The following is a 13,250-nucleotide window of genomic DNA, read 5'->3' as shown; positions in this document are numbered from 1 at the left end:
GTGAAGGTGCTATTCAGCACAGAAGTATTTCAGAGACATTAGATTAGCCCTTTCTGTCTAGGAATATTACAGAGCAGAAGCTCTGAGCATTACAACACCTGGTCCTACTGAGGAAAATGGGAACGGTTCCCACAGGGTGCCCAGAACATCTGTTAAACTATTAGAGTAGAGAACTGTATCCTGGCATCTCCCAGTACTTCAGGCATTTAGTGGCGCATAAGCCAGTCAAATTGTAGTGCTGGGGGAACTTAAGAAACCTGACAGGACGCCCTTTGCTTTAAACTACAGAAGTATAGACCCAGAATAGTAAAGGGACCTGCTCGCAGCCAGCCTGTGGCTGATATAGACCTGCAGTGTCTCAGTCCCTACTGTCACCCTCACTTAAAAGTAACCCCTGGGGACTGTGAAGTCTGAGAAAAGGCACTGATGGGCACAGACGGCAGCCAGAGGACACCTTAAATGTTCTTTCCAATTCCCATTCACCTGCCTCTTCTGAGCAAAATGGTTGCTGGTTCTAGTCAGGTAAGGCCTGGAAGCAGTGACCACAGGCTCTGCCTAGGTTTCCAGAGAAGGGGACAGGTGAGGGTATCGTTTCCTTTAAGGCAGGTGGGAGCAAGGAGCAATAAAGGGGAGGCTCAGAACTTAGGAGGAGAAGTGTGTGTGTGTCTGTACACACCTTGGATCATCCTTGTTGGAAAGAACAGGTTTCTGACGGAGTAGCCTGCTTGGTGCAATGCTGGCCCATAGATGCAGTCTGTGGCCTCCTATCAACCAGGGGTTTACTGCTACATGAGGGTCCACCCCACTTCTCAAGGTGGACAGAGCGAAGGGTAGGCAAAAGAAAGCGCCTGAGGAAATCCAACCAGGGAAGAAAGCAGAGCAAACCACCTGTAACAGGTGCAGGCTCTGAGAGCAGGGATTTCACTCCTGTGTCCATGGCAGCGTTCCCCGCACCTGGGACGGGCTCCAGCCCAAGGCTCCTGGTGAAAGTTAGCTGCCACGGGGAAACACACTTCAAAGGCCAAAATGACAAAAACAAGACACAACCTTTTATTGGAATGAAAAATTTTTAGTTTTGAATTTCAAAATTTGATGGAAAAATTGGAAGCTGGTATAATACTGTAAAGTACATTTGTGGGCTGGAAGATCAAGTGGAAGGAGTCATCAAAATTCAAAACAACGGGACAAAGAAATGGAAATAATGAGGGAGTAGATGAGAGTCTTAGAGGAGAAGACGTAATGGGAGGAGAGGAAGTAATTATAGAAAAAAATGAGGAAAATTTCCACTCTGAAAATAGTACTTAAGTCTCAGATTAAAGGGCCCACTAAGTTCTGGGCAGGAGTTACAGACAAAGGTGTACACCTAGGAACACTCTTAAAAATTACTGAACATCAAGGATAAAAAAATTTATAAGCATCTAGAGGAATAAGTTACTTGAAAAGTAAAAGGGATCAGACGAATAGCCTGCTGTCATCTGTAACACTGGCAGCTTGGAGACAGTGACATCCACAGGTCCTTGGAAGGAAGGATTGTCATAACCAGTTATCCTGAATCCAGCCATACAGTCCCCTCTCAGTGACATGACAGAGAGGCCCGGCATCCCTGAAAGAGCTTGAGGGTTAGCTGGGAAATAGATCTGGTGGACCTGAACCGGAGGACAACCATCATGTAAGGACATTTCTGTGGAAAGTGATTCTCCTGAGGGCAGCCATGTCTTAGCAGGTGTCAGTGTGCACGTATGTGGCTCTGTGAGCCTTCCTACCTCTAATGTCCTAACACAGCCCTGTCTCCCTGCACTTAGGGTAGGAGGATCCCGAAATGACTAGCAAGACACACTGTCCCCATGTACCTAGTAACTTTGTTTTCTCCCTCACTGGAATAGAGACTTGAAGTAGAGATAATGTTGAGTTAGAAGACAAAAAACCGTAACATTATGGTTTTTTGCATACTTAAATGCATGGCCTAAAGATTCTTATTCACCTCATAGTATTTGCTTAGGAAAAATAGAGCCAAGTCATTTGTCCCTTTCCCTTTCTTCTTTCACCTCTGCCACCTTTCTGTCCTCTGACTTTCCCAAAGCCTTGGGCTACATCGCCTCTTCCTCATTTCTTTATAATCTATTTTCCACCTTTCCCATGTATTACTTTGGCAATTAAAAAGTTGTTTAAAATCAATAAAAATAAGTACTATTTGGAAATCTGCAAATCAACAGATTGATTACAAAGGTAAATAGTGCCCCCTTCTTTCCAACAAACAGCCACAGCACTAATCATCTTCCCAGACAGGTACTAGGAAAGAATTTTCCAGGGATGGCCAGGTGCTCCTTGCAGAGCCACTGCAGCCACACGTGGTGATACCTCTGCATGAGAAGCTCATTCCCTTTCTTCCACAATAAGAACAGAAAGGGCAGTGTCAGCCCTTGGCTTGAGAGAGCTTTCCAGCCCACCTTTAGCTCCTGCACCATTATTTATGTTTTGGTGGTGGATGGAAGGGTGAGGGGGATGGGGAGGATCATGGCCAAACCCTCTAAGGAAAGGAAAGGAAAGGATATAAATAAATAAATCACATACAGTATCGAGTTAGAATCTCAGAAATCTGGTATCCAAACAGCTTGTCCCAAGAGCTTCCAGCAGGGGGCAGCAGGTCACTGAGCGGCCAGTTCTGTTGCTAGTCACCAGGTGTCACATTAAACAGCCCTAACTTCCACATCAGGTAGAAGCCAGGAGCAAATCATCCATTGCTGCCGGCTCTCAAGAATGCTGCACCCTTACAGAGCTGCCCAGTAGAAAAGGACACTTTGAATAAGTTAACGATTTTTCTCCCGGAAACCCACAATTAAACAGAAGAGAAACCCAACATTTCTTCCAAAATCCTGTTTTTCTCGATTTAGAAGGTCTCGAAGCCACCATTTACCTATTTTATATATTTATTTAGATTTGGCTTTATTTCAAAAAGGATTGAAAGCAGCTTTACCAAGTCACAGGGTCTTCTAATTGCACAGGACAAAGGAAACAGTCTGTGCACATTTGCTCCAGGTAATAGGCCCTATTTACTGACAAGTATTTGTCTTTGTGTTTGCCAAAATAAAGGGGAATTTGGCCCCAGGCTAAAACACATGAATTTGGAATGGAAGTCCAATAGCCTTGAAATACTGCTGAAGCAAAAATGATTAGTGAGATTTTACACAAAAGAGTAGGTATTGGGAGGCTAGCACTCTGGTTGAGACCTGGGTCCTTAGTACCAGTTTGTCATGAGTTAGCTTCCTGACACCTGGACAAGCTACTTTCCCTCTTTGGTGATCAGTTTCCTTTTCTATAAAAAGGGGATAGAATCAAACAAGGTGTGGCACTTTTTCCATCTCAGATATAGGAACCTAAGGGGACTTCAGGGTCCTGCGGGGGGAGGGGGCTGAAATGGGTTTTGTGCTTTAGACCTGGTTGGGATGTAGGAGTTTGGTGGGGGAAGGCACTGAGATAATGTTTTGGGAATGACGGGTAAGGGATTTTTGTATGGAAACCACATCCTGACAACTTCTTCAATCTATTTCCGGCTTCAGTATCTGGGAACTGGGGAGGGAGGCCAGAGGGGTGGTTTTCAGGGTTTCTAGCCTAAATTCTTTAAGCAAAAGCTGGAGGATCCAGAGGGCACCTGCTCTCTGTCCCTGGAGTCCCCCATGCACCCATGTTTGAGGAGCCCTGGTCAGACTGCTGGACCAGCTTGTGTGTCCCCTGAGGGAAGTGCACAGCTTTGTCGGTCCCCACTGAGGCGCCATTCAAGACTACTTCAGAAAGGGACACGCACGTCATAGAAAGCATCAGGCAAACACAACATATTTTGGCTTTAATCTTTACTTTCAATCCCAAACAATCTCTTTCCTTTTCATTACAAAAATACTAAACAAACACAGAAGAGGAAAACGGACATTTGCAAACTGCCTTCAACAGGCGTCTCAATAGTTCCATCACCAACACCCATGTGGAAGGCATAGACATTAGGCAGGCAGTCTCAGGGGTCACAACTACACCATAAATGCACGACCTTTTTATTTCATATAAAAATGACCAACACGAAAAAAGCCAGGCCGTGCGTTGATTTTAAGCACTCTGACACTCCCGAGAGCCTTTTCCTCTGGCCAGACCAGAGGTCCAGCCCTCCTGGAAGGGAGAGGCAGCCCAGCACCTCAGCAGCCCATTGACAGGACAAGCTGGATGTGGCCCAGAAGGTCAAGAGCGCCAAGCTGCCCTGGCCTTTCCCAGGCTTGGAGGGGTGGCCGCCTGGCACGGCTCTGGCCCAGCAGCCTGGTGGCATGGCTAATGCCTTCCTGTGCAGGCCATGGGCTCCTTTCCCAGGCTCACCCCAACATCTCTGTGCTTATCTATCTAGGGAGCTGTGATTGAGTCAAGCAGCTGTCCAAAGTGTGTCAGTCTCTGACTTCATCATGCGCCCTCTCCAGCCCTTGAGGGAGGGGAGCCATCAGTCCACTGTGCCGTTGTAGGATTTGTTGAATTTGTTGAAGGTGAAATCCACGGAGTGTGTGGAGATGGGCTTTCTGTACAGAGGGTTTGAAGCCTGCAGAACATGGAAGGGAGGAGGACATGTGTTAATCGATTCATCCCAACACACATACTCAGGGCTGGAGGCCCTCCCTGGCCAGTCAGTCACCCAGGAGGACAGCAAGCAGAGCACAGAGGTGGAAGTGACAGCCCTGTGCATGGGGACTGGCTGCCTCTAACTCACTGAGCCCTGGGCAAGTCCCTCCCTTCTCTGAGCTTTCACTCTCTTTACTCCCTCTCTGAAACAAGGGCTGGTAATTTCTGTTCAAGTTGGAAGGAACTTCAGAGACTAACTGGGGATCAGGTGAGTAACTCCCTTACATTGTGCTCAGTCCTTTGGGAATGTGCAGTTTGCCTGGGGACACCAGACTTAAAGCATGTGGGTACTATAATAGACTATAAGAACTTGGGGTCCTTTCCTGGGTCTGTCATCTCTCTAAGACCCTCCAGACTCTCTCTGCTGAGGCCAGGCTGAGCACCTCTGCCTGAGCCTCCCAGCCTGGTCTGGTGCAGGGTCTTTGGTGCTCCTGGGCGACACACCTCCTTTCAGGTTTTGTTCTTTGTTTTGAATGTTATGGGCCTTTACCACTTGCTTGAGCTCACCCAGACCTCTAAACTTGGCTTTTTCCTACTTCCAAGTTCCCAATGGCTTACCATTTCATAGCGGGCCCTGGATCGCTCACTCTGGAACTTCGCAAACTCTCTGCGGTCGTGGATGGTGACGAGCAGCTTCCAGATGCCCAGGAGCGCAAACCCAATCAGGAGGATACTGCCGACCACAGCCAGGAGGATGGTCATGACATTGGGGGCCGTTCCGCACTCTGGATGGGACCAGGAGGCACGGTGAGCAAAGATGCACCCCTCCTACCCCAGCCTCAGACCTGTCTACAATGAGAGGTCCGTGTCTCTCCCTCAGTCTTCCCTGTTCTGAGATCCTCACACTGCTCTGGGAGACGTGGCTGGGCAGGCAGGTGTCTTCAGTGCACATGCAGTGAGAGTCAGAGGGGGATGGTGCTGTTCCAAGGCCACACAGCAAGTCTATGGCAAAGTGGAGGTGGGAACCCTGGTGGCTGCTCCACTTCTTCCACGTGCCCTGTACACAGCTGCATCTCCCCGACTCGAAGCCTCCACCCCAGCCTGGCCCAGTGCCTAGCGCAGGACGCTGGACCATGCCTCAGCTTCCATGTACATGGTTTCAGGAGCAGACTGGGCAGGCAGACAGTTTTATGAAGCCACTTCCATAAGGGCTGGGCTGGGGCCAGCCAACATTTGTAAACCCTTAGTGTGGTGCCCTCTGGAGCAAAAGTGCTTATTTTCAAAGAACTGCAAAGACAGTGCTTGGAAACAAAGCTTCGTTCTTACAGGCATGCACCCTGCACTGGTACCACCCCTCTTCCACCCTGCCCAGGGAAGGCGCATTATGTGGTCCAGCCCAATTTGGAAAAGCAGATTGCAATGCTGTGAATTAAAGAGAGCACACCTTTTTCTGCTCCCCTAACCCCCTCCAAGGGTCACACTAGAAACCCTAATTACTCCAAGGTAAAAGACCACCGGTACCTGGGCACAAAGCACAAGGCAGAATAGAACCGTCTGTTTGGATTAAAGCTGGGCCTCTTCAGGGGCCCAGCAGCACACAGAAATATCTAACCCAGTGCTCCCTCTGCCCTCCTTGGACTCCATGCTGGGAAGTGCAGCAACCTGGCCAGGCCTGAGTATACCCAGGTCTCCGTGAGACAGTGCTGGCCGCTCAGCCCTCATCACCCAGGCGAGCCCTGCAGCCATTCCCTGCTGAATCCAGGACCCCCCACCATAGACCTTTAGCCCTGCAGGTTAAGTGTGTTCCTGGCTTACTTTCACCCAGCGCTCTCCTCTAAGACAGGACACTCCCTAAGGGCAAAGCCCGGTCTCTTCTAACACTGATGCCCCCCAGAGCTACGCCCCCAGCAATGGATCCCAGATATGCAGCTATCTTCCTTCTAAACTTTGGAGTCAGGTAGGGGTGGCCACAGAGTCTGACCTTTGTAAGAAATCCTAACCCTTCTCTCTCTGGAGCTTGGATAGGGGGTGAGGAGAGGACAGGCGACATGCTTAGAACAGGGAGTGGTGTTAGGGACCGAGGCCTCCGGGAAGCAGACATGCTGGCCCTCACCCACCTGGCTCCCTGAGGACCGTCAGGTTGGACTTCCCACTGGGCAGCTCTGTGTAGGTGAACAGCATGACACAATCCTTGGCAGTTTTGTAGAAACAAAGCACAGCTTCCTGGTCATCTTTCACTGGAAAAAAAACAGGCAGGAGTGTCCTGAGTATGTCTCTGAGCAATCCAGACTGCTGACTGACTGGCAAGGAGCCTAACACCTCAGAGAGGACAGGGGTACAGACCAGGTTTAAAGGGAGGCTGGGCCTTTAAAAACAAGCCCAGGTTTCTCCCATCAAGAATGCAGGCCCAGGCACTGAGTTTAGTTTGCTTAGGGAATGTGAATTCCCTCAGATGCAAGGGGATCTGATCCCTGTGGGAAAGCAAGAGAATCTTCAACCTCCAAAGTATTTGCTGGGGTGAAGGGAAATGAAAGGAGGCAGGGATGCTTGGGGCAGGACTGGTCCATGGAACTGGCTGTGGCCATTAAAGGGATAAAGAAGAGAAGAGCCATCCTGAGTGATGAGAGTTCACATTGAGTCCACTTGGCTGAGCTGAGCACTGGCTCAAGGCCAAACCTCAGAAGTGCTCTCTTGGGATCAAAACCAGAAAGACCCACAAGGTGATGAGGACATCTGGGAGAAGACTGGTACCCACAGTGGTGCCTGTGTCCCAAGCAGAGCCTGGACACCGACCAGCCTCTCCTCTGTGGTAACTCCTCCTGGTCCCCTGGCTGCTTCCCAAGGTTAAGGGGTCACAGTCCCCATCCAGGCATTATCTGCATCCAGGGCTTCCTTGGGAAAGTGTTAGGTTGGTCTCTAGGAGGGAAAGCAGCTAGGAACTATGGCAGAGTGTGAGTCAGAGGGAGGGGAGTGCCTAGGAAAGGGCAGTCAGCCTGAAAAATGCTGCCGGTTCCTGCTGTGACATGGAATGCTCTCAGCTCTGCCCTCTGTAACCCTGTTGCACAAAGGACTTTCAAGCTGGAACCAGATAAAGCAGTGTGGTTCTCAAACATGAAGGCCTGGACTTTTCCCTCAGCCCCCAATCATAAGCCCAGTCTGGGTGAGTGTGAATGTGTGTGTGTATGAAAAAGCCAGGGAAGAGGAAGGGAAAGGGTAAAGGGTGAGTTCAAACAGAAACCTGCTCTGTGAAGCACCCGCTTCCTCTCCTAGGCACAGAATAGGAAGCAGCTGTGGGTAATCAGGCAGAAGCTGCTCTTCTGCCTTAAGTATCAAGACAGAAATGGGGAGAGGAAAATGCGTGTGAGAGATGGGACTCTAAGCTCCCACTGGCCTTGGGTCTGGCACAAGGCCTGGTGTACAGTCAGTGCTCAATGACTGTGTCGGCTGCATACGTGACTCAACATACTCAGGAGCCGTGATCTGGCCAGAGGCCAGGAAGTCCACAAAAAAGGAAAAGCAGAGCCAAGACGGACAGGTGGTGGGGCTAGGAGTCTGAGGCAGCTGTGGTCAAGGTAGAGGGCAAGGCTGCGGCCAGGGAGCCTCAGATGCAGAGTCCCTTTCAAAGTACGTAGTCTTTTCCCCACCATTTGACCATTTTTAAAGTGTACAACTCAGTAGTTTTAGTATATTCACAATGTTGTGTAACCATCACTACTACCTAATTCCAGAACTTTCCTACCACTCCAGAGAGAAAGCCCATACATGTTAGCAGTCAGTCTCAATTGCCTGGCAACTACTAACCTACTCTCTGTTGCTCTGCTTTTGTCTATTTGGGGCATGTCGTATAAATGGAACCCTATAACGTCTGTCCTTTTCTGTCTGGCTTCTTTTACTCAGCATATTTTCAAGGTTCGTCCGTGCTGCAGCCAGACCAACACTTCATACCTTCTTATGGCTGAATAATACTCAGAGGATGGATGTACCACATTTTATCTTCCATTCCTCAGTTCATGTACATTTGAGTTGTTTGCAGTTTTTGACTATTGTGAATAATGCTGCTGTGAACATTCAGGTACAAGCTTTTGCATTAACCTATGTTTTCAATTCTTTTGTGTGTACACCAGGAAATAGGATTGCTGGATTGTAGGGTGACTCTATGTTTAATCTGGGGGGAACTGCTAAACTGTTTCCAAAGTGGCTGCACCATTTTATATTCCCACCAGCAGTGTATGAGGGTTTCAACACAGGGTTACTCTGACTTGATGTAAATAGAATGTTCTGGAACAGTTCCAAACTCAGTTATATGCTTATGGGACTAAGATATGTGCTTTGCATCTCTTACCCTTAGAAACTCCTCAGCCTGGACAGCAACAGTTGTATTAGAAAAAATATGGATGCAGCCCTGAGATGGTAAAAAGAAATATTTTTGTCCCTTTGTGGATTCCCTGTTTCCTAGGCACACAGCTGAACTACATTTCCCAACAATCCCTGCAGTTACATGTGGATGGATGTTATGTGCACCACGTTCCAGGTCCAGCCCATATAAACCTCCCATGTGATCCCTCACTCTGTCTTTCCCCATTGGCTAACTAAATGGAGAGGATTCTGAGGACCTTGAGGAGGGAGGAACCTCGGCATAGAAGGTGCCTGGAATCCTGAATGACCACATGGAAGGCCTTGTCAACCAGGAGCATCTTCACTGGACTTTCAGTGAGTGATAAACTGACATTTTGTTAAGTCATTGAGATTTGGGGTGGGTTTGTTATAGCAGCAAACATTACTTATTCTAATATACTAACTTCTCAGGGAGCCTGGGAGGAGACTGGGTTCCAGTGATGGGACAGAAACTTAGGAACAAGGAGGTCTTATACCTGGGGCTTCTGGAGCCTAAGCATGGGTTCCCCAAGTTCTCTTGGGGAGCAGCAGTCATGCCAAGGACATGGAAGCTATGCTTTCTAATCAAGGCTGAAATGACCTTCCTCCCCGCCAAGCAGCCCTAAAGGTCATCCCACAGGGGAGAAAGCCTCTGTGTATGTGTAAGATCCAAAAGGGGACAGCTCCTGGGGCTGCACTGGCACACTCACCGATGGCGTCCGCCCATGTGACCACCTCATCCTTGCACAGGTGTTGGCAGGTCTGGTTGTCAGCTGGGGTCCCTGAGTGAAGCAACAGGCACTCTACACAATCTCTTTGGAAAAGAGGCAATAAATGTGGGTGTTAGATGCTGTGTAGTAGCTCCACACATGTAATGAGCTCCCAACAGTGTGATCCCAGCCCTCTTGCAGGCCAAAGGCTCTAACTGCTGCCTCGCTTCAGATGTTTGGCTTCAGGGGATGTTTCCACTCTGCCCTTCTTGCATCTCTGATGCAGGGAAGCCTCAGGGTTCTTGGAGGAACATATCTGAGTTCAGAGCCCTGTCTGGTCTACATGTCAAGTTGCAGGTTGGAGACCTTTCAAATCCTGACACCAGGAGCCAACTCCATCTGCACTCTGGCACATCAAACGCCGGACTAAGGAGTTTGCTCCAAGCAAGACATTTCCAAGTGATAAACTGTGACCCCAGCCTCTTGGAGGGCTCCTCACACCCTATGGCCAGTGCTTGATGACCCCACATTGCCCCAATTTCCAGGATCCCTCCACCCCCTGGTCACCACCAGGGCAGGGCTCTTAACCCTCCTGTACATTAGACTCTCCAGGGGGGCTGTGAAGACAAAATACCACTGCCTGGGCCAACCACCCCACAGAATCACATCTCTGGGGCAGAGCCTGGGCCTCTGGGATTCAGAGGAATGAACAGTGAGGGCTGAGAACCACTGTCCTGAAAACTCGCAGGCCCCTGCCCCTTCTCCCTCCTGATGGAGCTCAGCTGGCAGGCTCCCTGAGGGCCCTCTGTCCACTCACCTATTAGTTGAGCTACACTAAACTCTGGTAGAGGCTACAGGGTGGCAGCCCCCCCAGGGAACCCACATTTCAACAGGGGCCTTCTGGAGAAAATGGGTGAGGATCCATAAAGAGACACTTTGAGCCCCTCTCCTCCCACCTCAGGCCAACAGTTTAAAACAGATTGTGTGAAATGCTTAAATGCTTAATTAATAATTAGTATTTATACTTCCTATAGTCAAAACCCAACTCCAGAAATTCTCCATCCACCTTCACTTACACCAGGGAGAACAGGACTCCAGAGGACAGCAGGCCAGAGAAGCTAAGCTCTGACCAAGGGTCTGTGATGCTCGCTGCTCGCTGTGAGGGAGAAGAGCCCTGACTCTGTAGGGGACTGTGGGGTGGGGATGCACAAACGGGACGGTGAGAACTCCAGGGAGGGGTGGGTCAAGGCAAAACAGCCAGCCAACTATGAACTTTCAGGGACTTTGTGAAACAGGGAGGTGAGAGCCCACCAAACAGGGGCTTCCTCAGGAAACTGGAGGACTCCAGAGCTACACCCTGGCACCAGAGTGCAGGGGTGACCTCACAGAGCCTCAGCCACATGGGTGACGGCTGCCCTGCTTTCCCCATACGCCTGTGCATCTAGAGAGTGCTCTAGCAGCTACAGAGGATGTACAACCACAATGCACCACCTTTATTATCATCCCTGTTTTTTAATTCCTTGAGATTAAGAGGCCCAGTTACTGCATTTCCAGGGCAGAAACTGAAATGCAGAACTGGGAGTTCGAGAGCATTTCACCAGGCCCCTTAGTCACAGGTGAGGGAAGTGAGGCCAAAGGAAGTCAAGGGCAGCTGGATGGAGCTCCCAGGTGCCCGTCTCAGACAACCCCCTCCCCAGATCCTGACTCCACTTTCTGATCATTAAGGAGGAATGGGCAAGTGAGTAGATTGTTAAGAAAAAGTGGGTAAGATTTTCTCAAGAGAGTTCTCACAGGCTTAAGAGTTCAGCTATCCCAGAACTAGCCACAAAATCCCACTGGCCTGGGAATGACTTCATGGAAACATTCTGGAGTTACAAATAAGCTGGTGGTGACTGCATTTCCCCATCCCCCCCCCCCCCCCCCCCCCCCCCAAGGCCAGGGCTCCAGAGGGCAGGCATGGGAGACCTGGCTGGGGTCCAGAAGGGGTGGCTCCAGCCCCGGTCATTCCTGCTGACCCAGCTCCCCTCCCCCCTCCAGCCTCCTGGATTAACACATTGCAAAGACGGGAGCTGCTTCCGGTCTCAGCTGGGATTCACTGTCCCTCTGTCCGCACCCCTGTTGTCATTAAACCACAGGACCGTTTCTAGGAAACATTCCCTGATTAGCCACGAAGACATGTCAGTCTAACCTGTGTGATTCATGTACTAGGCTGAAACTTGTGATATATGGTAGTCATGTTAAAATAAGTCTGGTCTTTTAAACAAGCAAGCCGCTGAGAGAGACTCTGCACAAAATATGTTCATTGAAATCAGCTGAGACTGAGTGAACTCCTCCCAGGTGAAGGGTTTGTGTGGTTCTAGAAAGAGATGGGCTGCTTGGAAACCCAGGGAGGGAAAAGACATAAGGCGTCTCTCAGCAGAGCAGCAAGATAAAAGGCTGGTATAAGTCACATTAAAGGGGATTTGTGTGTTTTTTTGTTTTTTAAAAGTTGCAACTAGGCCATGAAAGAGGGAGGGTCCGTGTGCTCTCCTCGCTCCTTTGGTATTGCTTAGTAGATAACAAGTGATCAAGTCTGTGTCTTCTAGGAAATGAATGCTTTAAACATTTGAAGCTAGGGCTGTCTTCCCTTGGGATTTTTTAACTGACCCAAGCCAGTAGTATGTTGCCTTGTTGCTCCAGAGAAAGGGAAGAAATGGGCTTGATCTATGTTTATTGATTCCACGTGTGTTGTCCTGGGTTGGCCCTACCCCCCCCCCCACTAACTCCGTGTGCCCCAAGCACTGGGAACATACACTCGAAGGGCTCTGCTGGTGGGAGCTGGGGGAGGGCACCTCCCTCCAACAGAAAATGTACATTATGGCTATAATTCCACACCCAGATGGCCACGGCTTTTTGGGCTCCAGATCCAGTATCCGCGGCCCTGGATCCCTGGGTTGTTTCCCTTTGAATTTCTGCAGTTCCTCTCCTCTTTGCAGGTCTAAAGTGGATCTGTTTTTCGTCTCCCTTACTCTCCCCAGCTCCCCTCTGATTACACAAAGTAAAAGCTGGCCCTGTCCATCTTGTCTCTCCATCTGCAGCCAGCTTCCAATTACCCACGCCTGGACTGTTTGTGGCAAGTGTCCAGCCAGGGTCCTGCCACCCAGAACGTCTCTGCACACGGACTGACCAGCAGCCATGGCAGGCTCGGGAGCATGAACTCATTTCATTATCAGCCTGAGCCAGACGTTTGGAGGGGAAATCTGCCAAAAGAAAATTGCACATTTGCGTTCCCCAGAAATGCCGTCTGTGTTATTATTTGTTTCTGATTATCTGTGCCTCTGCTTCCCTCCCTGCTGGCCCCTTAGCACAGATGGTGATGACATAGCTCTTTCTCCAATAAAATTAAAGAGAAACTGCCACTCTCGCTTTCCTGGTGGCATAACTCCTTGGTTTCTTGAGCTCCCTCTCACTGGCGGTATTCAGGGCAGAGCTGTGGGAGGTCAGCCCAGGGAATGTGACCCCACGGCTGAGTCAGGGAAGGCCCAGTGCCCGGTCTGGACAATCTGTGCATTCATCAGCCGCACAGAGCCAGCGGTC

At 49.8% G+C, this 13,250-nt stretch overlaps 1 protein-coding gene and 1 long non-coding RNA gene across 3 annotated transcripts in view; one reads left to right on the top strand and one right to left on the bottom strand.

The window, feature by feature from the left end:
- Nucleotides 1-1,944: 1,944 nt before the first annotated feature.
- On the top strand, nucleotides 1,945-13,070 carry LOC308558170. The gene is made up of 4 exons (XR_013998965.1): nucleotides 1,945-5,397; nucleotides 8,488-8,662; nucleotides 9,047-9,300; nucleotides 12,752-13,070. It is a non-coding gene; the product is annotated as an uncharacterized lncRNA (long non-coding RNA).
- Nucleotides 3,832-13,250, bottom strand: part of ITGB5 (integrin subunit beta 5) — a 102,541-nt gene continuing 93,122 nt past the window's right edge. Inside the window, exons 12-15 of one of the 2 annotated variants that reach the window (XM_081139432.1) lie at nucleotides 9,675-9,778; nucleotides 6,708-6,827; nucleotides 5,209-5,375; nucleotides 3,832-4,570 (exon numbers count right to left, since the gene is read on the bottom strand). In XM_081139432.1, coding sequence (XP_080995558.1) covers nucleotides 4,475-4,570; nucleotides 5,209-5,375; nucleotides 6,708-6,827; nucleotides 9,675-9,778 — 487 coding nt within the window. In that variant the 3' untranslated portion in view covers nucleotides 3,832-4,474. The remainder of the gene's footprint in view (nucleotides 4,571-5,208; nucleotides 5,376-6,707; nucleotides 6,828-9,674; nucleotides 9,779-13,250) is intronic. The other variant, XM_081139433.1, reaches the window with a different exon arrangement.

Source organism: Miniopterus schreibersii (genome assembly GCF_964146895.1).
Source record: "Miniopterus schreibersii genome assembly, chromosome: 5".
Lineage (NCBI taxonomy): Eukaryota > Metazoa > Chordata > Mammalia > Chiroptera > Miniopteridae > Miniopterus > Miniopterus schreibersii.
The sequence above is the reverse complement of the archived record's forward strand: the minus strand, read 5'-3'. Positions and strand labels throughout refer to the sequence as shown.